The following is a 23316-nucleotide window of genomic DNA, read 5'->3' as shown; positions in this document are numbered from 1 at the left end:
TTGGTCCATTATTTGTTTTTACTCTTTTTTCTTTAAAGACACCTTCATGAATTCAAAGGTACAGAAGAAATGTTTTAGTGAATCCATAGTAACATGAGTACATGTATCTGGAAAGGGACAACAAAGTGGCTAAATACCATAGAATCGAACACAAGGATCAGAGAAAAGTAATTGCAACGCTTTAAAGTACAGTTTCTACATTCAATTCTCATTCCATTGATGAATACACATACTGCATACAATAAAATTAGACTTGGATCACGTGGACTGCCCTTCCATCTCTGTGAAGATGTTGCCTATTACAGAACCACACACACACACATACACACATGTACACATCTCTCTTTCTCACACACACACACACACACACACACACACACACACACACACACAAGAATTTCATAGAAGTTATTTACATTTTATTAAATCTACTTTCCTCACAAGATCTATGTAAATTGTATGAGAGCATTTTACCCAGAAAGCCAGAACCATGCAGTACTAGGAATGTAAAGCTTGAAATGGATTGGTGTGATGTGCACACAGCACAGCAAGAGCTTGATCTGTTTGCCCAATACAATACCATAATTTCATCGTGAATCTTTCAAGGTTCTTGGTGTTACTAGCAATAATACAAATTATAATTGCATCGACTGAATAGCATGTAATTTACAAATACTGTAATTAACACTGGTGTGGAGCTTATCTTTACAACATTAAGTATGACCTCTCCTATCCGGCCTCCCTTTATCTCTCTATTATCCGGATGCGATTTCGGCATGTTTTTTTTTTCTCTTTAATCTAATAATTACGGGGAAAAAGTGGGATTTCAAACTCAAACAAAATTCCAACACAAACTCATACAAATTACACATTATTTCCAACATAATTTACATACATTCACATCAAATTTTCATCTAAATAACAGACATTCATTGCTCCCAAATAACCCCAGTCTATGCTACCTGCAATAGGTTATATGTACATGTACAGTGTACAGTGTACATGTGTAGCTACCATTGGGTAGGCAGCTGCCTGTATTAAACATAGAGTCTCCCATATCTGGATGAGTGCCGGTGCCCACATGTCTGGATAGGAAAGGTTGGACTGTACTAGTATCGCAATGCGAGGTACAACAGATGCCAATCTTACAAACAGAATGGATGAGTCTGAACACGGTAAGCATGCCAGCAAGTGACCACTGATACTATCACAGTGGGGACTAAACATGTATGTCATTAACTGTCCCCTTGTCCCACTGATTGCTTTCATTCAACGTCCAGAGATTCCTTGTCATTGAAGAAGTGGCCCTGGAACCACAATAGGAAAGAGGAGGATATTGTGATATGCATATACACAGCCTGTAGTTCAACATTGTAATTCAGATAGCATATCAATTTTTTCAAATGGACTTACATGTGGAGAACACAAAGAGAACGATTTCATGACTTGTCTTTGTCACTTCTACAACTCAGACAGACTTGTACAAAATCTTCAAGGACCCACCCTGATATAAAGTGAGGTTTGCACTAATGACCAATTTATCCAGAACACATTTCACATGTCATCAAAGTTATCAACTATGTGGGTGAATTGATATCTAAATTGATCAAAATCTAAATTTATGTACTCGGTAATGAGCCATCCATGGCAAATCTCCCAATGATATCATCCTGCAAAGGAATGATGAATTCTTTCATAACAGCTGCAGATGAATATTTATTTCAGGGTCAAAAGTCTGCAGGTGTCTGTAATTAACACTAGAACACTGTTGTTAGGTTTCATTTTCAATTATAGTTAACCCGTTGAGGACAAGTCCCGAGCATACTCAGGCAGGTGTCTATGGGAGATGCATTTTGTAGCAAAATCAGCCCATCCTCAACGGGTTGATATTATGGGTTTTGTTCAGCATGCTTTGGGTAGCATGTGCAATAAAAAATGACATACACTCTCTTATACCCTGGCTTCTTGTTTCATCAAACTTCTTGATCGGCTTGTACAAGCGGTTAAAAGAACTGAAAGACTGTCCAGTTGGTCATACGTTGTATTGACTAATTTTCATTAGCCTCTGTTTCAGTGGTGTCCTTTATAAATACAGCAAACTGTACAGGATAAAAAGATTACTATGATGTACCTTTACAATCTCTTACTCAGTTTAGTTTCTAATAAGTTATAATGTCTGTTGATCTGGTTTGTTTGCCTCTAGAAGGAAGACACATTAGACACATTGGCCCGAATTCACAAAGGTGGTATAATTGAAACCAAGGTTTAAACCATGGACAATTTGTATGGAGCGCCAAGTGTCGCATGGCCTATTTCGTTCCGAAATCAGTCATTTCGTTGACTAAATGATCATTTCGTTTACAAAATGAATATTTCATCAACGAAATGGTCATTGTCCATGGTTTAAACCATGGTTTCAATTGTACCACCTTCATGAATTCGGGCCTTTATGTACTATTCATACACAGTTCAAAGGCCACAACAAGCAAGCGTTTGAAAAGGTTATACACGGTATGTGCAAAGGATAAAAATCATCATTTCTTGCCCCTCTCACGTTGCCTATTGGAACCTCATAAGAAATACATACATATTTTTCATCATGATGCAATAAAAGGCATCCTTAAAGTTCCTCACAGCTGATTATCTCACATGCTTTATTTTTGCCTTTTGCATCAGAATAAGACAACAGGAAAGGATGGATGGACCATTATTTCATTGTGTTGGTCAGATCAAAGCTTTAAAGCTTTGACATGGCGTGGAGAGTCAAACCGTGAATGTCGTTCATGGCCTGGGAGATGAGCTTGAACAGGGCGTGGTTGTCGGTCTCCGAGCTGCTGCGGTGGCTGACCACACAGAATTCGAAGCTGGAGTCAAAACAGTAGGAGACACAAAAGAGTACATTTTGGTAGTTGTGATCAATGAGGTTTACAGGCACGAGAGTGTATGGTAAAAATGAAGGGAGCTGCCATATTGCTGTCATAGCCACTTGTCTTACCTGGATACTGTACAGTCATTGAACAGTAGATGGCAGCACACTTCTTTACTCTCCATTAATACTACATTGAATATTGATTGTTGTGCTATTGAGCATCACATGGCTCAAATAGTGTAGTCTTTGCATACGTCGCAATCATTTATTTTGTGAAAAGATTCCCTTTTATCTTGGCAATAGTTGATATGATATTGCAAAAATTAATATCTAACCAAATGAAATGTAATTACATGTAAGTGTCTTAGAACATACATGTATTTTTTTTTTTGATATAAATAAATCACTAACATTGTGAATTGAAAGATGAGACTTAAAGGAGACCTCCGGATGATTTTCAATTTTTTACATTTGAACATATATAAATTAGTTATACTGGGTACAGAGTTTCAGGATTTATAATGATTGGGATGAAAAATAAGAATGTTTTCGAAGTTTATAACAAATTGCAATGAACAAGGATGATGACATGGCAGCCTCACCATAAGAATGCATGAGATGTGGCTCAAGGAAGCAGCACAAAAGAAGAAGGCATGCATAGATTACACACAGGTGAGCTTGCAAGCATGCGGTATTGTAATGGAATGACACTGCTACATTTCTGAGATATGTGAGGCTCTATGTCATCATCTTTGTTCAGTGTAATTTGTTTAAGGTTTTTGAAAGTACTGTTTCTCTGCTCAAGAACCACAATAAATTCTACAAATCTATACATGAAGCTGTTGATTTATGTACTACATGATGTGAAATTATGAAAATCGTCCGGAATGCCCCTTTAAATGATATTACCATCGATATCCTGATGTGTGTGTGTGCACACCATCCCTTCAATTTTAGACGTCTAATTTGTACGCACACATACCCTGCATACTCCAGTACCTACAATATAAACCTCTTTGGTTGTGCTACACAAGCTGTAAGCCTACACCAATAATCATGTACACAGTCTAAGGAGAGACAATTACTGCTCTCCTTTGAAGTCACACGCGGCACCGCCGAGAAGTTTTGCGTTCAACTACAGGTGTTTCCCATGTGCTTTGACAAAAGAGAGCATCAATAATCGGGACTAGTGCTCACACATCTAGAAATACTTGCCCCTACTGCAATTTGCTCTCTCTTTCAATGTGATGGCAACAATGAATTTGTGTACCTTGAATTGGAGCAGCGAATCAAAATGCAGTGTAAAACTGACAATTTTAACAGCAAATAGTTTAAAAGCACGCTGGAACATGCTTTAGCGGAGTACTTCATTTGAAAGATCAAAATATCCCAGATTAAAAGATAGAAAACTAACAGGCGGAAATGTGCGCATTATAGAAAAATATTAGGTTTTTAAGAGGGCCTAATTTTCATTTCATTTCAATTTGCGCATTACGAAGAAACTAGAAATACATGTTTATAATATTGAATTCTTTCCTAAAATATTCTAAATCAATTCGAGTATTTCATTAAAAATTTTACGGTGAAATAAAGCTTGTAATTCAACGAAAGGTGAAATGCATTCTTCGTCTCCGAACTTTGTCTTGCAACTAGAGCGGTGCCGCGCATGACTTAAAAGCGTAGTGGAATGCTAGACATCCCATTGTAACGCCTTGAACCCAAACATGTGTTTGCATGAATTACGAAGAGTTGCCACTCCATCTCTGTAACACCTCCATGTTCAGACAAAGGCTAGTGGTATACACCCACTCACATTGTGTCTCATTCATACCCCAAATGCTTCTCAAAGAAGCTGGAACAAAAGCTGATATGAGGTTAGCTGACATTTTCATAAATGTTTTATAACTACAAATTATTCTCATTTCTGCTTTTAACCTGTTGAGGACGAGTCCCGAGTATACTCGGGCAGGTGTCTATGGGAAATGCGTGTTGTAGCAAAATCAGTCCGTCCTCAACGGGTTAAAGTGAATCGAAAGAGAAATTACATTCTTTGCATCAAGGAAATTCCTTATTTATGATGATTGTAATAGCAATCATTTGCAATAGTGGGGCTTGCTACAGTTGCTAATTGACAAACACAGACTTCTATGATATTTCTTTGTACAAACTATGTCCCAAATAGTGCCATTTTTGGCCACTTTTCACAAAATGCGCACCAATTCTATTTACTTGACTTAAGTCTCTTTTTGTTTTCACATAAAGTGAACTTCAGCACGGAGTGGAGTGTACAATATGTTTAACCCTTTTTGTGCCGGGGACTTTGGACAGTATGTTCAATGCTATGGGTTTTTCTGTGCCAATCACCACTCAAAGCATACAACTGGTTAAAGCATTTGTCCAGCACTGAAAGGGAAAATACTGGTCCTCGCCTTGGGGAAGTCTATTCACTCACTTGTCGTCTGTAATCCTGTAGGTGCAGAAATATCCGTCATGACACATGGGTGCCACGAGGCCCAGGAACGGTGTGTATCCTGCCAGACTTGTAGACAGGGTAAAGTTCCCACCTCCACCACTGTAGGATTGAACATGGGGTAGAGGTGAAAGGGTTAAAGGTGGACTTTGTACCTGGTAACTGTGACTACAAGTTGTAATGACTATCATGTTCATCTCATGACATGACAACTCCACTTTAGCTTATGTTTGACGATCATTACGTTAAGATATCCAATCATATTTCAGTTTTTTCAACTGGCATACATGATGAGGTCAGCCGAGTGCAGCATGTTGTAAGCATTCAGAATACAAAAAGAAGCAATCACATCCTTGATCATAGATATGAAACACCATTCTTATTCTTATAAAAATTATTGTCTTCTTCTTTCTACCATTCCTTACAAATCATGAAACCACTGGACATTCCTCTATGAAGCTGTAGCTGCAAATGCCATTTTAGCCAAAGTTCAGAGACCCTTCACTTCAATGAATTTTTGTCTAAATGTGATCAGTCAGTCAATCTACACCTCTTATAGCACACCTAGACAGGTACCAAGAATATCCATCCATCAGGCAATCAGATGTGGAATGGATGGGATGGACATCCTAGAAACACAATGCCTCTGACACCCTTTGGGGGAAAGGCATAAACAACATGCCATGCCGGAGGACTCTTTGTAAAAATAACCTTATTTCACTCAGCTTATCTGAAAGACAGTGTACTAGGGTAATCAAGAGAGTTTTGACCAACTTGCATTCAGGCTCAAAATCCAGAATTCCATTGCCTTTCAGTGATAAGCAATATGCAAAATACTGCAATCACGGACCATCTAGCACTTTGGGCATTTTTGCTGATTTGTGCTTCATCCAACTTACACAACAATACAAACAGGTGAAAAATGTAGCAAAAATGTGCAATACTAATGTGAAAATGATTAATGGTGCAATCATAACTGCTTGTACAACACTACACTGTAATGACAAGACATTATTGTACCTCTTGACGAAGCCCGTATCCAGAAATATTTCAGGAATGGAGAGGCCAAGTTCATCCGAGATGAAATAGAGGCCCAGCAGGTGTCTGTCACAACCGCGATTCTGCAGGCACTCCCCCATAAGGGTGGCGTGTTTAATGTACGCTGCCTTCAAGAGGTCCGCCTGTGTGGATTTCTGCAAGAGAGGAAAAATATGAACACATCCTAAACAATTGGTATGTAAAAATCCCTGTGAGAGACACATTATTTCTCAATGAAAAAGGTCACATGAATTTAAAAGTAAAGGTGCTGTTTTGACCCTAACAATGCCATAAATTGTTGAACTCTGCCTAATGATGGTGTTCACACTGACATACAATCTACATTCACATTTAAGTGACTGGCTTAACCCGTTGAGGACGAGTCCCGAGTATACTCGGGCAGGTGTCTATGGGAAATGCGTGTTGTAGCAAAATCAGTCCGTCCTCAACGGGTTAATATACCAGTATTTACAATACTACTCTTGTGGATGGGAAAATATGGTGCAATGCATATAAGAAACATATTTTAGTCACACATCATTGTTTACATTTTGACTGCGGAATTATCAAAAGCTTTTCAATTGCTAAAATTCATCATCTGATCCTAAGATGGCATATCTTTAGTGGTTAAAATTAATGTTTCTCTCACAAACTGGTAGATTTATGTGAAGTGCTTCTGATCTGGTGCAGATTTAAATGAATTCAACCAGTTCAATCCAATCTTTCTCCAATGTAGGATGTTCTGTAAAAGTTAAGAGGTGCAAATTTAATGAAAAGATAATTTCTGTAGCATAATCCCCATGAACTTAATGGTCCAAATTCACGAAGGTGGTAGAAACTTAAACCATGGTTTATGCAAATTTCTAGCAAATTTCTTCAGTGTAAATACGATTGACAGATTGTGTATGCCAACAGACATTCACCAACAAATGCACATTGATATGCACATGTCAAAGGTAAGCCTATTTTACGCTTATTTTAGACCATAGTCTATTTTGTACCCTGTTCTAGGTTTAAACCAAGTTTAAACCACCTTTGTGAATTCGGGCCAACAGGTTGAACAACCCACATTTACACACACACAAATGGTGTGTTCAGCTTATACATTACTTATAGGCATGTCACTGTTTGTGTCTTGTGATATGTCCTGTAAGTTGAATTTTTTGAGTCAAAGGGGCATTTCAGACGATTTTCATAATTTCACATCATGTAGTACATAAATCAACAGCTCCATGTATAAATTTGTTGAATTTATTGTGGTTCTTGAGCAGAGAAACAATACTTTGAAAAACCTTAAACAAATTATACTGAACAAGGATGATGACATATAGGAGGCTCACATATTTCAGAAATGTAGCAGTGTAATTCCATTACAATACCACTTGCTTGTGAATTCAGCTGTGTATTATTTATGCATGCCATCTTTTTTTTGTTCTGCTTCCTTGAGCCTCAACTCATGCATTCTCATGGTGACCCTGCCATGTAATCATCCTTGTTCATTGCAATCTGTTATAAATTCTGAAAATATTATTTTTCATCCCAATTACCATAAATTCTGAAACTCTGTCCTCAGTATTCCTTATCTATAGTTGTTCACATGTAAAAATCTGAAAATCGTCCGGAGGTCTTCGTTAATTTATTCAAAATATCTCTTTATACTAGCTCTTCCTTTGATTCAACGCTGTTGGTTGTTCTTCCCTTGCATAATGAGCCATTACTGTTTGAGAAGTAGTCATGGGTTTCAAGTTGGTGTTAATTTTGGCAATATTAAGGACAAAAGCACAGAGATTTCGACATGGCACCGTAGTTATCACCGTGGAACAACAAGTTCTTCTTACAAGACCTTGATGAACTAGTGATAAACATCTTATGGGATAAGCATGTAACCCTCGAGTGGTTATATGAACAGAAACTACTAAACCAAGGAGAGAAATTGTCCCTCATGTGGTTCTCCCATAAAGTTACTCCAGACAACTGACAGGTTCGATGGATATATGTGGGTTTGTCGAGTCATGAAGGGGAAAAACCGCCATCAGAAGGAAATATCCCTCCGTCATAACTCTTGGTTTTCTTTCACAAATATGAGTATCGAAGAAGTCTTGAAATACATGTACCGGTGGAGTATGTGGATGAAACAATCTGCAATAAGGACACAGCTTCGCATATCAGACCACACATCAGTGGACTGGGATATGTTTTGCCGAGAGGTATGTTTGGATGTACTTTTAAGTCAGAAGTCGATGATTGGTGGACCCGGAAAGGTCGTTGAAATTGACGAGACCAAAGCTGGCAAGCAGAAACAAAACGTCGGTCACATTGTCGAAGGACAATGGGTTTTTGGAGGAATCGAGCAAGATTCCAGAAAGAGTTTGTCTGTGCTGTAGAAGACCGATGTGACGCGACGCTGCTTCCTCTCATCAAGGAACATATCCAGGAAGGAACAATAATTGTGTCAGACTGTTGGAAGGCATATTCAAATTTGGCAAAACATGGATACACTCATCAGTGAGTGAACCATTCCGTGGAGTTCAAAAATGATGAAGGATTTCACACCAATACCATTGAATCCCATTGGCTATACCTGAAGACTTCTCTGCCATCGTATAGCAGAACGAAGAAACACTACGTGTCATATTTCGTAGAGTTCATTTATTGGTACCAAAAGAAGCAAGACAACTTTTTCATGAAGTTCATCAGTGGCTTTTCGAAGGTTTTTGACCTTAATAGATCTTCAGACGATTAATTTCATGTATTGGTGAAGACTACACTTGATGAAGACTACAAAGCGTATATGCTAGAACTATTTTGATTTCGTATCATTATATTATGTAAGCTTCAACCGTGTGTAGAAATCAGTTTTCTTGTACTATGTCATAAAGATTAATATGTCGATTGAAAGTATGAAACTCTGTTTCATGTACATGTAATGATAATTATTTAGACTAACATGATTGCTCAATGCAGCTCAATGTCGCTCAATCTTTTTTTTTTTTTCATTTTCATACTGAATATAATAATTTTCACTGACATGATTGCTCAATTAACATGACTAACAAATCCTATCATTAATTTCACGGTGTTAAGAACATTAAGCAATGCTTATAATGGCGGCCCTCTGCATAATCGTTTCTTAACTACAATTGTTATTGTAATCCCTGCTGCATAGACATGCATAATGTATATTATATCATTAATTTCCTTTTATATCGTTGTTTATGCAAGTCAAACGACTCTGTGTTACATTTACTTTGTATTATTTCCTAAATGTTCATGATTATGTAAGTTATGTATATTGATTTGCAGAAAATAAAGTATCTATCAAACAAACATTATGTATCTCATTACAACATTTCCAAGATTTTTCCTTAACAGAGAACTTCAGTAAATTAATTTTATGTTTTGATTAAGACTACACTTGATGGAGCCACATAGCTTATATACTACAATTGTTTTAATTTAGTATTACTTCAATTTGAAAGCTTCAATCGTGTGTGTAACATTCTTCTTTTACTTTATCATGCAAAATGTGTCAAAAGTCTTGAACCCTACATGTATTTAATGTTTATATAAGAAAGAGAAATAAGCATGATAGTTATGTCCGTGTAATCTTGTCATGCACCTGTCGAACTTGAAATTCTGATATTTCAATGATAGTTGTCATTATATTACCTACGTATATGCACAAGTTTTTTTTTTTTTTTTTTTAATGGTGATGTGAAAAAATAATAGATTCTTTGATAATTTAGAACTGTACTTAACCTGCACTGTACCTTTAGCACTTTGCTGTGACTTGGCCATGCCATTCATTGGCATATAAGGCTAATCCTTCCTGAAATGCCTGATGTACTGTAGGGACTTAAATAAAATCCACTCTTGTGTGAGAGGATATCAGTAGAAGGCGGCCAATGCCAAACAATGGGGATTAGGATGGCTCATCTATTCACTGACAGATAGTAGCAGAGCATAGGCAACCAAAGTGCAAAACAGCTTCACTTAAATAGTAAGAAAACTTACAGTGGCATCGGAGTCCACCATTGACTTGCACCAGGCGAGGGCCTCTGGGGTGCACGATCGGCAAGTCTCTGTGCGGCCGTGGTAAAACTGGCGGGTGGTTGCCGTCTCGTAGGTGGCCACTGATCTGTGTGTGGTTCACGGTTTGAGAGAAAAGAGGAGAGTGGGTGGGATTGGGAAGGGAGAACACAGCAAGGAAGATAAAATTCTGGTACAGTGAAACCCCGTTATAACAAGTTCGGTTATAACGAGGAACCGCTTATAACGAGGTGATCGCGTCGGTCCCGTTTTCCTTTGCGTGTAAACCTATGGCAGAACGAATCGGTTATAACGAGTTCGGTTATAACGAGATTCCGGTTATAACGAGGACAATTTCGGTGCATCATGATAAAGAAAAACATAAGCAATTTGATCGGATATAACGAGGTTCCATTTCTTGACTAAATTGCCGCTTTCAAACACGTGACAAACGAAACACTGAAAACCGAATTCACGCTATCCACGTCTTTTTCCCTTTTGCAGAGAAAACCGTTCCTTCCATGTTTTCTTCTAAATCACGCGATAAGACACAGGAATGCCTTCCGATGTTCCTACTAAATCATTAAACATAATCATTCGATTTTCTTTTCCGCAAATTACGCGTGCGTGATATTAGGGCAGACCACACCGCAACAAGAAAAAAAAAAGAAAAAGATAACGCATTCAAAAACTTTTCATGTAGCGACACTTGTGGCCAAAAATGGACAATTGGAATGCGTGTGCAACTCATTATTATATCCTTTCCATTTTTAGTTCCGACTTCCAGTTCTTTTGCTGCCGCTAGCAAATATGAGTGTGGATGATTAAAGCCGAAATAATTAATGAAATAATCGCGATCCCGTTGGGTGACAGTAGCGTAAAAATAGTTGAATAACGCATGTTAACCTCCTTAATCGGTGTTCAGAAAAAGAAACAAACGCATTTATTAATTTGAATAGATCTGGATTTGTTCATTATCATTTAACATATGATAATGTAAATATGAGTGTGTATGATTTAAGCCGAAATAATTAATGAAACCATCGCGATATCGCCGGGTGACAGTAGCGTAAAAATAGTTGAATAACGCATGTTAACCTACTTAATCGGTGTTCGGAAAAAGAAACAAGCGCATTTATTAATTTGAATAGATCTGGATTTGTTCATTATCATTTAACATATGATAATGTAAATATGAGTGTGTATGATTTAAGCCAAAATAATTAATGAAACCATCGCGATATCGCCGGGTGACAGTAGCGTAAAAATAGTTGAATAACGCATGTTAACCTACTTAATCGGTGTTCGGAAAAAGAAACAAACGCATTAAACAGTTCAAGGATGTACAAAACGCGAAGAGATTTTCGAAAGAAAATAAGGAACACATTTTTAATCCCGTCGGATGCAACGATCATACATTGTATAAAATTATAGTCAAAATGATTCATGAAATTATCGAATTCCCGCTGGGCTCCAACAGCATAAAATACCTCTCAAGATAACGGTAAACAACGCATGAATGTTACTCTGAAATTATCGCGATCTCGCCAGGTGACAGTAGCGTAAAAAATAGTTGAATAATGCATGTTAACCTAAATCAGAAAAAGAAACAAACGTATTTATTAGTTTGAATAGATCTGGGTTTGTTCATTATCACAATTTTAACACTGCATTTCACAATGAAGATTTTTCTTTCTTTCAGAATGGTCTATGAGGTACAGACTTGCGTAAAAAGGATCACAACGTAACCTTCCACATTCAATCCTGTCGCATATTTTTCAAGAACGGATGTACAAAACGCGAAGAGATTTACGGAAGAAAATAAAGAACGCATTTTTAATCCCTTCGAGCGCAACGATCATATATTGTACAAGATTACAGCCGAAATGATTCATGAAATCATCGCATTCCCACTGGGCACCAACAGCGTAAAAATGCCTCGCAAGTTATGGTAAACAACGCCTTTATTCTACTCTATTCGCGCTGGTGTTAGGAAACATTAACAAAAAAGAATTACAATAGAGAATTATCTCATTTCAAGCCCTACTTTTTCGTCTAATTCACAAATAATTTCCTTTTATTATCTCAATAATAATGATCCATAATTGTGTAATAACAACGCAAAGGATGTTCTTAAGTTTCTCTCATTGATGGGTATATTCCGATGTCATGCTTATGTTTTTCTTTGTTTTTGATGCGTACGGTTATAACGAGGTTCCGGTTATAACGAGGTAATATCGCCGGTCCCATGGACCTCGTTTTAACGGGGTTTCACTGTACGAATGACAAAAGGCGTTGAAAGAAAAGAACAGGGAACTCTTCATTTAGATGCTGATAACCATTTTGGGAGGGCACATATAAAATGGTTCATCTAGAAGATTTGAAATGCTATTACTGGTATTTGTCTTGTAATTTCCCCACAATAGCATTTTCAGACGTTGAGACAAAAATACAACAGCATTGAATTAGACATGACAATTTGTTATATTGACTGTGCAAAAAAAAAGTACTGTTCTTCAGTTTTGTGCCATCTGCCATTTGTTTACCCAAAAAGCTGTCTTGAGCCTTTGGCTCAGGTGAGCTTTAATCAGGCAAGTGGCTGGAGTCATCGGAACAATGTGGCATCTTTCCAAGAAGCTCAGAATGGTCTCTCTTGTACCGGGAACTAGAACAATCAAGAATACAAGTATCACTTTGATAGGGTGATGTGCCTCTCAATCAAGGCTAGAGAGGAATTCTAATGTTGGCTGTCACATACAGACTTTAACTTTAAGCCAACAAGTGGTAAGAACCCAGATCTAGAATTAGGTCAGATGCTGGAGGGAAAGGATGAGAAGCAACAGACAGACTTACAGGGTGTTCAGACGCAAAAACATTTATACTAGAACGGTATATGATAAATTTATATGTCTGAACACCAACGAAACAACGTATAGCGAAATGACGGTCTGAGCATCGTTTCGCACTAGAACTAGAACTAGAACTAGAACTAGATAGTGAATGAGCATTCCATTGTGTCCATTGTGTGTCTGAACATAAGGCGACCATAGAACGGTATAACTGGGCGGGGCTTAATGGCAGCGTGCATGAAAGGTGACCCCACACCTGTCACTCCTAACCATAACAGCATGCGCAGTGAGAAACTGCACATCTACATGATGTTTTCCAAGAACGGTCAAAATTAGCATCTGAAGGTCTGTCGGCCATACAATGATTCTTTATACGTCGTTTCTTCATAATCGATTTTTGGTATAATCTGGCTTGCGTCTGAACAGGAGGAAAGACAGGTGGGACTTGGAATGACCTAGACTAGACTTGGCTGTGAGCAGACAACAGTAAGATTACTTATCTAGAAAAACAATTAGAGTACTTATCTACAAAACAATGCTGACAGTTTGGCAATCCAAAACCCTTTAGCCCCAATAAATCAGACATATGTGACCGTGCACCACAGAACCAACAAAAGTTATTACGAGTTGAAAGTCAAGATTGTGTAAGGGGTTTCAAAGAAATGAAAAAGGGCCTTTTTCTATGAAAAGAATACATTCCTTTTCATTCTATTCTACAAATTTTTGTTTTATGATTCTAAACTTGAGTATAATGTGGAAGAAGAATTGCTCTTAAAGAAAATATGAAAAACTCAAGATTGATTAGGTTGACCTGTTTCATCTATTTTGAGTCCTCATATAAAATCAGGGCATTCAACTTTTTGTTGGTTTTGTGAAGCACAGTCACATATTGTGTGGTGCTTGGGCCACCCAGGATCTTTGCTGCAACCACTTCATGTTAGAGTACACTGTCACACCAGCAGTTCTGGGATTTTATGTGAAGTCACTTTTTTTATAGTACAAATGATCCGGACGATGGAGAGAACTCGAGGATAACAACCTTGTCCTTCGATGATCCCTTTTCCTACCCAAAGTTAGATGTTTAATATACGTATATTCTTGCTTTGTCAAAGTTTCTTGTATTAGAGGGTCAGGGCCATTGTCCTGTTATAGGTCTTGATAGTCAGGGTGTTGTTTCTGGCCAAATCAATGAATATGGAAGAACTAGGATGCGGTTTATGGAAGATGAAAGAGTTGTGACTACTATCGGTGCCTTGACCATTTCTTGGGAGGTCGACACACTCCGTGGCTTGAGGATGAGGGACTGTGGAGCCGTGAAATGTACACGTACAAACGCCGGGATTTGTACAAATGCAGGGAAATGTGCAACCTTTTCGCCAGGAAATGGGCAAATCTCTATAATTGCATCAATGGAAAATCTGCACACATGATGCCGGGAAATGTCAGCAAAATCAGATATCTACTGAGTTCTACCTTGATCGCTGTGTACATCTTTATACGAGTTTTACAATAAAACAAGTGCACACTACATAGGAGAAAAGGCAAATAATACTGCAATACACACAATTTTCATACAGAAAGAAAACAGATCTATTGATACAAGAAACTCTAATCTTTCTATTAAAGCAATTTTTCTTTAACGGGCAGAAAGAAGAGATTTTAAATCTCTTATCACAGAATGTCATTGAACATTATGAGTATGAGAATAGCGAATTCATCTTCAATATATTTACAAGACCCCAAAAGAATGGTTCCCTACGAGTTATCCTTGATCTTTCTGGACGCGATAAAGGCATCCTTTTCCAGCATTTCAAAATGGACAGTATAAACACAGCATTTGTCACTGCTAATTCCAAACTGCTACATCACATTGACTGATTTGCAAATTGCATACTTTTCAGTTCCCATCCGACCATCATCGAGAAAGTACTTGCATTTTTTATTGGCATGGTAAATTGTACCAATACAAGGCTCTTCCTAATGGTCTCAGCCCTGCTCCTAGACTATTTATAAAAATACTCAAGCCAGCATTTGCCCAGCTTCGGACAGAAGGGCATGCTATGCAGTTATGGGATATCTTGAAGTTACTTTTTCACAATTGTGAGATCACAGGAAGCTACGCAAAGGGCTGTTTCAGCCATCACCTATCTATTATTAAACAGAGTTGGGGTTCTCATTTCACCTAGAGAAGTCAATCCTATGCCCAGGACAAGACCTAAAGTTTCTCAGGTTTTATTTGGATACTAGATTGAAGCATATTACATTGCCACTGGAAAAGCAAGATGACTTTGATCATGGACCTACTAGGTCCATGCTTTGATGGAGTTTGCACCTTCCTCTTGTCTGATACCAATCCTTCCATTCCTAAGGTTGCTAAGGTTACAGGGGAAGTAGTTGCAACTTTTCCTGCAGTGGAGTATGGTCCATTCCATTATAGATATACATATCTAGAGAGAGACAAGGTACAGGCACTTAAGATAGCACATGGGTATTTTGATAGACTCATGACTCTTTCCTTTGAGGCACAAAATCAATTGATATGGTGGACAGAGCATGTCCATATGTCATTTAGCTGTGGAGTGAGACAGAACGTTCACTTGGAATTACGCACAGATGCCAAGTTCAGAGGGCTGGGGTGCCACCTCTCACACAGGTGGTACAATGTAGGTGGACTCAAGAAGAAGTACATTCAGCTCAAGCATCAGGTATACCTTTAAACACAGATAGCTGGGTTAGATCTGAAATCTTTCTGTGCAGATAACAGAAATTGGCATACCTCCCTGGTTTTACTGATAGATAACACGGCAACTGTGTAGCTTATCTTAATAACATGTGTGGGCTGAAATCAGAAACCTGCAATCAGGTGGTGTTTATAGACATCTGACAATGGTGCATTGACTGTATTATATCCCTCACAAATTATTTCTTGTCCTGTGATTGGTGGACAGCATTGGAAGCAACAAAACATTCCTTTTTTCTACTATGAAAATCCTTGTCCCGTCAGAGTCCTGCTATTTCGCTAGGGAAATATCAAAAGTACTATATCACGTTTGTGATTTGCTAAGATAAGCCTACATTAAATGCACATTATTTTTGTGTATGAGATCCTGCTCATTGCATTGACGTGAATACAGTTTGGTTTTCCCACCAACGTGGGAGAAGACGGGTTAGGTTTTCATGTACAAATGGGTATCGTGGGGTCAAAATGCCTTTCAAATGGTGCTCACACACATGGTTTGAAACCCGATTCTCAGGGTGTTGCATATATCTAAACATCACATAATCGTGATTAGAGTGTTGTTACTGCTGAGCTGCTTTACACTTTGCAACCCGTAGGTTGAGGTCATCTGAGGTGTGAGCTTTTTTGTGACCAACGGCGGCGCGTATACTGGAAGTCTAGCATGACAGCTCTGATATATAAACGTGTTTCAAAATGGCATTGCCTTTATCTACTCGCAGAAAGGCGATAGTGGTCTCAAATGCATTTAAAACTGTCCTTTAAATGACGTTTCAAATCGGCGTTTCTAAATGCGTTTGAAGACACGGTAGTTTTGTTTATGTACAACTGTATCACCTGAGAATGCCTCAAAAAATTTGAGATAAACGCACCATATATGTTTTTGAATAGCTCAGGGAATACCTCCGTTGCATGAAGCCTTTAAAAAGATGGGTAACAGCACTGCTCATTTGACATCAGAAACCACGTGATATACAGACATTGAGAGAAACCCTACAGATAGCTGGAATTGACTCGACCAGTATATGTCACATTCGGCTTGAGCCCAGTGGTGGTAACATTGACTGCACACTAAATGCGTAATACTTGCCCAAGCAGGATGAGTGAGAGAGATAACTTTGCAAAAGTTTCACAACAAGCCAATTGACAGCAGAGGTCAAACTTTCACTAAAGCAGTAGTGATTATGTGACTTGAAAGGACACAACAACAACAACAACAACAACAACAACAACAACAACAGCAACAGCAACAGCAACAGCAACAGCAACAGCAACAGCAACAGCAACAACAACAACAACAACAACAACAATCATCACATTGATCACATCCAGAGGCCCAGACTGTCTGTTGCAAACACCATCTCAAGTAGGCACGCTTAGTCTACATTCAAAGCAGTGGAGGCCTTATCCAAGGGCTAGTGGCTCTCAGTTTGCAACATTTGCACTCTAAAATTAAGCACATGCACAAGAGCGAGCTCTTCAATAGTCTCTTCCACAGACATCTGCAGAAAACAAAGATCAAACTTTAAGCAGTAAGTTTTCATTCAGTCTTTTTATTATCGATGCACTGACAATAGTGACTTTCCCGATTAACTTACTAACAAGCTATCAATATCTACTTCATCTCATTTTTTAAAAGACCTTTCTACAGTGTGTCTCTAAAAAAAGTAAACCCAACTTCAACAGCAAATTTTCAGAAAACTATAGAATATTTTGCACATTATTTTTTCATGGTTAGATAGTCCAATAAGTCCTCTATCCAATGATACCACGTAGGTTATGTAACTCTCATGCATGACTGAGCATGATTCAACTTAGTGAATGGGTGTGAAATTATCACTGTGGCAAGTTATTTCTTGCTATTGTCATGCATTCAGGGCATATTTGAAGTTAAATTTTTGTCACATGTTAGGCCTATGACTGCATAACAACTTCAGCAAAGGTTGTTCTTGACACAGGCACACTTCACATGCTTTCCAAACATGGTACAGTTGACAATTGAGCAGGGAGTGTTCCTGGTAACTCGATACCAGGAAACAAGAAGTTTCGTGGAAGTTCAAGAGGCTTTTCGGGTGCAGTTCCCCGACAGGCAGCCTCCAACAAAAAGAGCCATCTGGTACAATGTGAGAAAGTATGCTGATCACGGAATTTGCCACAGTGATGATTTCACACCCATTCACTAAGTTGAATCATGCTCAGTCATGCATGAGAGTTACATAACCTACGTGGTATCATTGGACAGAGGACTTATTGGACTATCTAACCATGAAAAAATAATATGTAAATATTTGATAGTTTTCTGAAAATTTGCCGTTGAAGTTGGGTTTACTTTTTTTAGAGACACACTGTATATTGGAAACTTGAGTGGCATACATCCACTGTTGTCACATGAGGCAACTCTGATTCAGTAGAAAAGAGGTCATACAAATGTTAAAATTACAAAGCACACAGCTTGAAGAGAGATGAGTTTGTGCTTACCTTCCATACATCCTGTAGTAGGCAAGCTGGATCGCCAGCTGGCATACAATGTCTGGGTGGAGGCGAAACTGCTTGCACCACTTCTTGCCAAAGCTCGCATAGAAACTTGTCAAAATTTCAACGTCGTCTACCTGCATGTCCAGTGCATTTGAAGAAACATGTGGTGAATGACTTGATTTCAAATTAATGATCCTTTCATGATGCAAGTAAGGTGTTAGAGAAGGAGAAACAAGAATCTTTCCTTTGTACAATTGTACCTATCCCCTGTGCCGCTGAGAAGATATGTGCTCTATCACAGGTGTTAATAAATTGATTCGACAAAAGACAGCATTTAGAACTATTCAACCCTAATTAGGATGGGTTATTTAGGTAGATGATAGAGCTGAAGGGGGGCCTCCCAGGCCTCCCTTCAGATCTCGGCCGTCAATTGCGCGATCACGATGAAAATTGACACACACAATGCCTGTGACGTAATCTACAAAAAGATGTAAAGTTGATTTTTCAAAAAAATTATCACTTATATGCTAAATTATGCTAATTTATGCATAAAATCAGACTACTTGCTATAAATCTCTATTAGCTATAAATCTATAAATAAAGCTCCAAACAGGCACATTTTTTGTTCAAATATTCTTCCTACTGTCCTTAGCAAATGTAAGTAAAAAAAATTTAAAAGTATTTTATTGTTTTCTTATGTATTTCTATGTTTTTTTGTTTTTTTTTGATGAAATTTGTCCGCGACATTGTTGCTAGCATGAAAATATGCTATTAATTGATCTTAAACGATAAACTAAAAGATGATCATGCTTTTATCAAATTTGACTGTAAGCACAATTTGCATTAAAATTGTACATGAATTCACGTTTTTGAGCATTTTTTGGTCTGACATGCACTCATGCTAACTTTGAAACTGCGTGCCCGGGGGTTGCAAATTTGGTGTCAAAAGACGTAGGAAACTTGACAGAAAAAAGTCATGAAACACTGCGGCGATGGCTTTTTGCGATGAAAACACACCACGCGGAATGTCATGAGAGGCAGGGGGGGGGGGGGGGGTTGGGGGCTCCGAGAACCCTCTACCTCCAAGTTCTGTCCATCGTGTTCACACATTAATATGCAGTTCCAAGAGCATCCCAGTGCTAAACTTGAAAGAATCAGACCCATGACATGCTCTACAACAATTTACATTTCTCTGTGACCCCTTAACCAAACTGAATCGTTTGTTTGTTTTTGCAAAATATAGGTAAGATGTTATATTTTTTTACACTGAAATAGCAGTCGGACAGTTTAATCATATTGGAAGTTATTAATGCAAAAAATCCAACTGTAATTTATTTATTCATTTTTTTTTTTTGGGGGGGGGGGGGACATACTGTAGAACATAATGTGATGACTAGTGTCTTAAATCTCTTTGTGTTTCTGAACTTGTTAGCCCCGTGTGGCAGACACAGTTACAACTTACAAGTTTGTGGTGAACCCTCTGAGCCGTGTCTATGGCTTCATTCACCGCTGCATCTGTGGTGAATATCAGCTCCTCTGGATGTGGTAGGTCGTCCCTCACCTCAGAACTGGGATCCTAGAAAAATGTCAGTTTCAATTTCACCATTTCACTACCATTCAATACAAGCATATCACTGTAAGTATTCATGATGTCATACTACACTGTCCATGGAAAAGTGAGAGCAATATGACAGGAATAATAACAACAAGAACCACGTCCCACAGTAACTTTGTAGGCTATTTCTTCTTTTAATAAGCTGATTTTCAGACTCGGTGCAGCCGTTCAGTGATCAATTTGGCACCTTGTTTCAATAGCAAATATGGAAAGGACAGTACTGTAAAAGTGGAAATTTTCGAGGTGTTGAAATTTTCATGCATTTCACGAAACCAGAGGCTACAGCAAAAATAAAAGCACACAAATATATTTTCGTGCCATATGTTCCAGTACTTAATGTCTTGATTCCGGGGAATTAAAAACATGCGAAACTCTTCTTACATGACCCAAGTGCGAAAAATTAATTGCGCGAAAATATCCAATTTTACAGTATTTTACTTGCTATTTCCGATGCTGCACACAGTTGCAAGGAATTGATGCAAATCCAGATAACAATACTACCATGAAGCAACATCAGAAACATGACAGTGGGTGATTTCAAGTTCGGTGCTAGTGCTAGTGCTAGCCACCAAATAACAGCCTTAAATCGAGCTCCAACATCGACGGTCAGATTAACGAGGGAATGCCGACCAAAATTATCGATCACCAGCACTAGGTGTTGGAATCACAGCACCGCGAGCTCCGTGGGAATTGCGCAACGAAAAAAGTGATGGCGCGTGATTACAGTCAAATATTAAAGATGTAGCCAAAACTGCTTAGTTTAAGACATATAGTAAGGAAGACGGATTAAAATGCCACAAATTTCATCCATTCCCCAAAATACAACTATCTTAATTTTGCTACCAGGCTCAGATTTATATAGCCATGTCTGGAGTGTTCATGTATGTTATGTGGGCAATCACTGCATTAGCATAGACTTTGCACGTAAAACGTGCATCTATTATGGAAGTGAATACGGGTCTCGCACAGCAACGCTAACACCAGCATCGAACTTGAAATGAAGAAAATGATAATCCCTAGGGGCTAGTGTTAGTCAATGGGGAAAAAGCACGTAAATCGCTAACACAAACAGCGGAACGCGGTTCAGCTGACAACATTCAACACCAACACCATCCAGCACCAACTACCGGAAATACGTCATAATTTTGAGGTCAACTCCCAACACCGACGTAATTTCAAGTTTGGTTTTATCGCCGGTGCTAGTGCTGAGATAGCACTAGCACTAGCACCAAACTTGAAATCACCCATTGATGGCCAAACATCTTTTTGGCCATCACGCCAACATTGGCTCAAAAGTGAAAGAGAGATATGTTGGACCAATTTTGGTACAATGTTTAGCAAACTACCCATTTCTTATTCCTGTTGACATCGTTCCAACATCAGATCAGTGTTATATCAACCACTTTTCCACCATGATAGCAAAGGTGCATAACTGGTTGTAATAATGTTGCTCTAATGTTTGGATAACATCAGAACAAGCTGGAAAGTAGTTGTTATAGCGTTGGTACAACAAGTGTTGAAATATAAATGTTGGTCTAATATTTGGGTAACATCATAAAAAGGTGGAAAAGTAGTTGTTATAATGTCACAATGTTATAAACATTGGGATAACAAGTAAAGATACAAGTAAAGAGACAATGAAAGAGAGAGCGAGTGAGAACACTCACTCACGAGTCAGCAGTACTCCTGACTTACCGGCCAAGTTCCTCCATCTTTCACCATCCTCCTATAACCCCAGTGAGTCATGTCTACGCAGACCATTGCATCAAAAGGAGCATGCTGTAAAACATACAACATGAGGCTTGTAAAGAGGTCTGACTGTTAGTAATTACAAAGAACAACCACTTTCCCATGTAAATTTACATAATTATACTTGTATCCACAAATGATGCATATACATAATATGCATATAATATATGGGAAAGTGGTTGTTAATATCTTGTGACATCATGTGACATTGCATCACAAAACCAACAAAAAGTCGCATGCCCCAATTTTACATGAGAACTCAAACTAAGTGAAATGGGTCAACATAGTCAATCATTAGTTTTTTTTCTGAAAGAGCAATTCTTCTTCTACTTATGTAACTGAAAAGTTTGGGATCATAAATTGACTGGGAAATTGTGAATTTTGCAGTTTTTCTAAGCACACACACACACACACACACACACACACAGACATACAAATATCTCATACAACCTTGCATTAGGAAACCATATAAGATTCCCCAATTTATGTCAGACTGTAAATGTCGAGTTTTTCAGCTTTAAAATGTACAATATCTTTAACAGCACACAGACTTTGAAAGCACTACACAAGTTCATGCAAATCAACACATTCTAATACAGTTTATGAGACTAAGCACTTTACCACATACACATTTAAAAGGTAAAAGGATGCAAGTGCTATGAAGGTCTTATACTTACAGTCAATTAAGTTTACTATTTTTGATTTTTAAAACCACATAGCCTAAAAAATGTAAACAATCACTGTCATCTGTATACTCTCATCTGTACATGGAACTTGCATTAACTTTAAATTGCATCACAAGAATGCTTTGAAAAGTTGAATCAATCCTCATTCTAAATACAGTGTACCCTTTTTTTTATTCTCATTTTGCTTGAATATGTTTTGTAACAAGCACTAGAGGAGCCAGTTGAGTCGTTTGAAGCTCTCTTATGATTCTGATGACTTGTCTTCTCATTTCTTTATGATTTCTGATGTTATAATGCCAAGGTGTGCTGGGTATTCATAAATCACACATTCTTTAATTCAGTTCAACTATACAGTATTAGTAATGATTAACAAACTAAGTTATTTTCCGATTATCATTATTCCTTACATCACATATGCAGGACAGTGTTCCATTCTTGTTGACGATCATGAGGTAACTCTTGTCCAGCCAGTGATTGTGTGCATTGTGGCCACTCATAGCAGTCTGGAATAACTGGGGAAACATAGACAAGAATAAAATGAAAATTGGTCAGGCATTTCTCATGCGAATTTTCCTGCATTCATCACTCAGCCAGGGTTATAATGCTGCTGAAATTTCTTTGTTCAAAAATTGAAATATATTCCAGTTAACACTTCCAATACGTCGTGACCATATAGTTTCCATTGTAACTGAGTGACAAATTGCCCTACATTGGCATAAATAAGCACCAAAGTAATCAGTGTTTAGTAGTAGCCACAGTAGATATCATGGGCATACATACTCGATCCTGCTCGAGTATG

General features: G+C 38.1%; 1 protein-coding gene across 1 annotated transcript in view; it reads right to left on the bottom strand.

Moving 5' to 3' along the window:
- Window positions 1–368: 368 nt before the first annotated feature.
- The window catches only part of LOC140228511 (peroxisomal carnitine O-octanoyltransferase-like), a 58643-nt gene continuing 35695 nt past the window's right edge, over window positions 369–23316 (bottom strand). The window contains exons 7-14 of the mRNA XM_072308742.1: window positions 22925–23029; window positions 21778–21861; window positions 19930–20043; window positions 18471–18601; window positions 10392–10515; window positions 6360–6532; window positions 5322–5441; window positions 369–2864 (exon numbers count right to left, since the gene is read on the bottom strand). Of these exons, the coding sequence (XP_072164843.1) occupies window positions 2738–2864; window positions 5322–5441; window positions 6360–6532; window positions 10392–10515; window positions 18471–18601; window positions 19930–20043; window positions 21778–21861; window positions 22925–23029 (978 nt within the window). The 3' untranslated portion in view covers window positions 369–2737. The remainder of the gene's footprint in view (window positions 2865–5321; window positions 5442–6359; window positions 6533–10391; window positions 10516–18470; window positions 18602–19929; window positions 20044–21777; window positions 21862–22924; window positions 23030–23316) is intronic.

Source organism: Diadema setosum, chromosome 5 (assembly GCF_964275005.1).
Source record: "Diadema setosum chromosome 5, eeDiaSeto1, whole genome shotgun sequence".
Classification (NCBI taxonomy): domain Eukaryota; kingdom Metazoa; phylum Echinodermata; class Echinoidea; order Diadematoida; family Diadematidae; genus Diadema; species Diadema setosum.
This window is presented reverse-complemented; position numbering and strand designations above follow the sequence as displayed.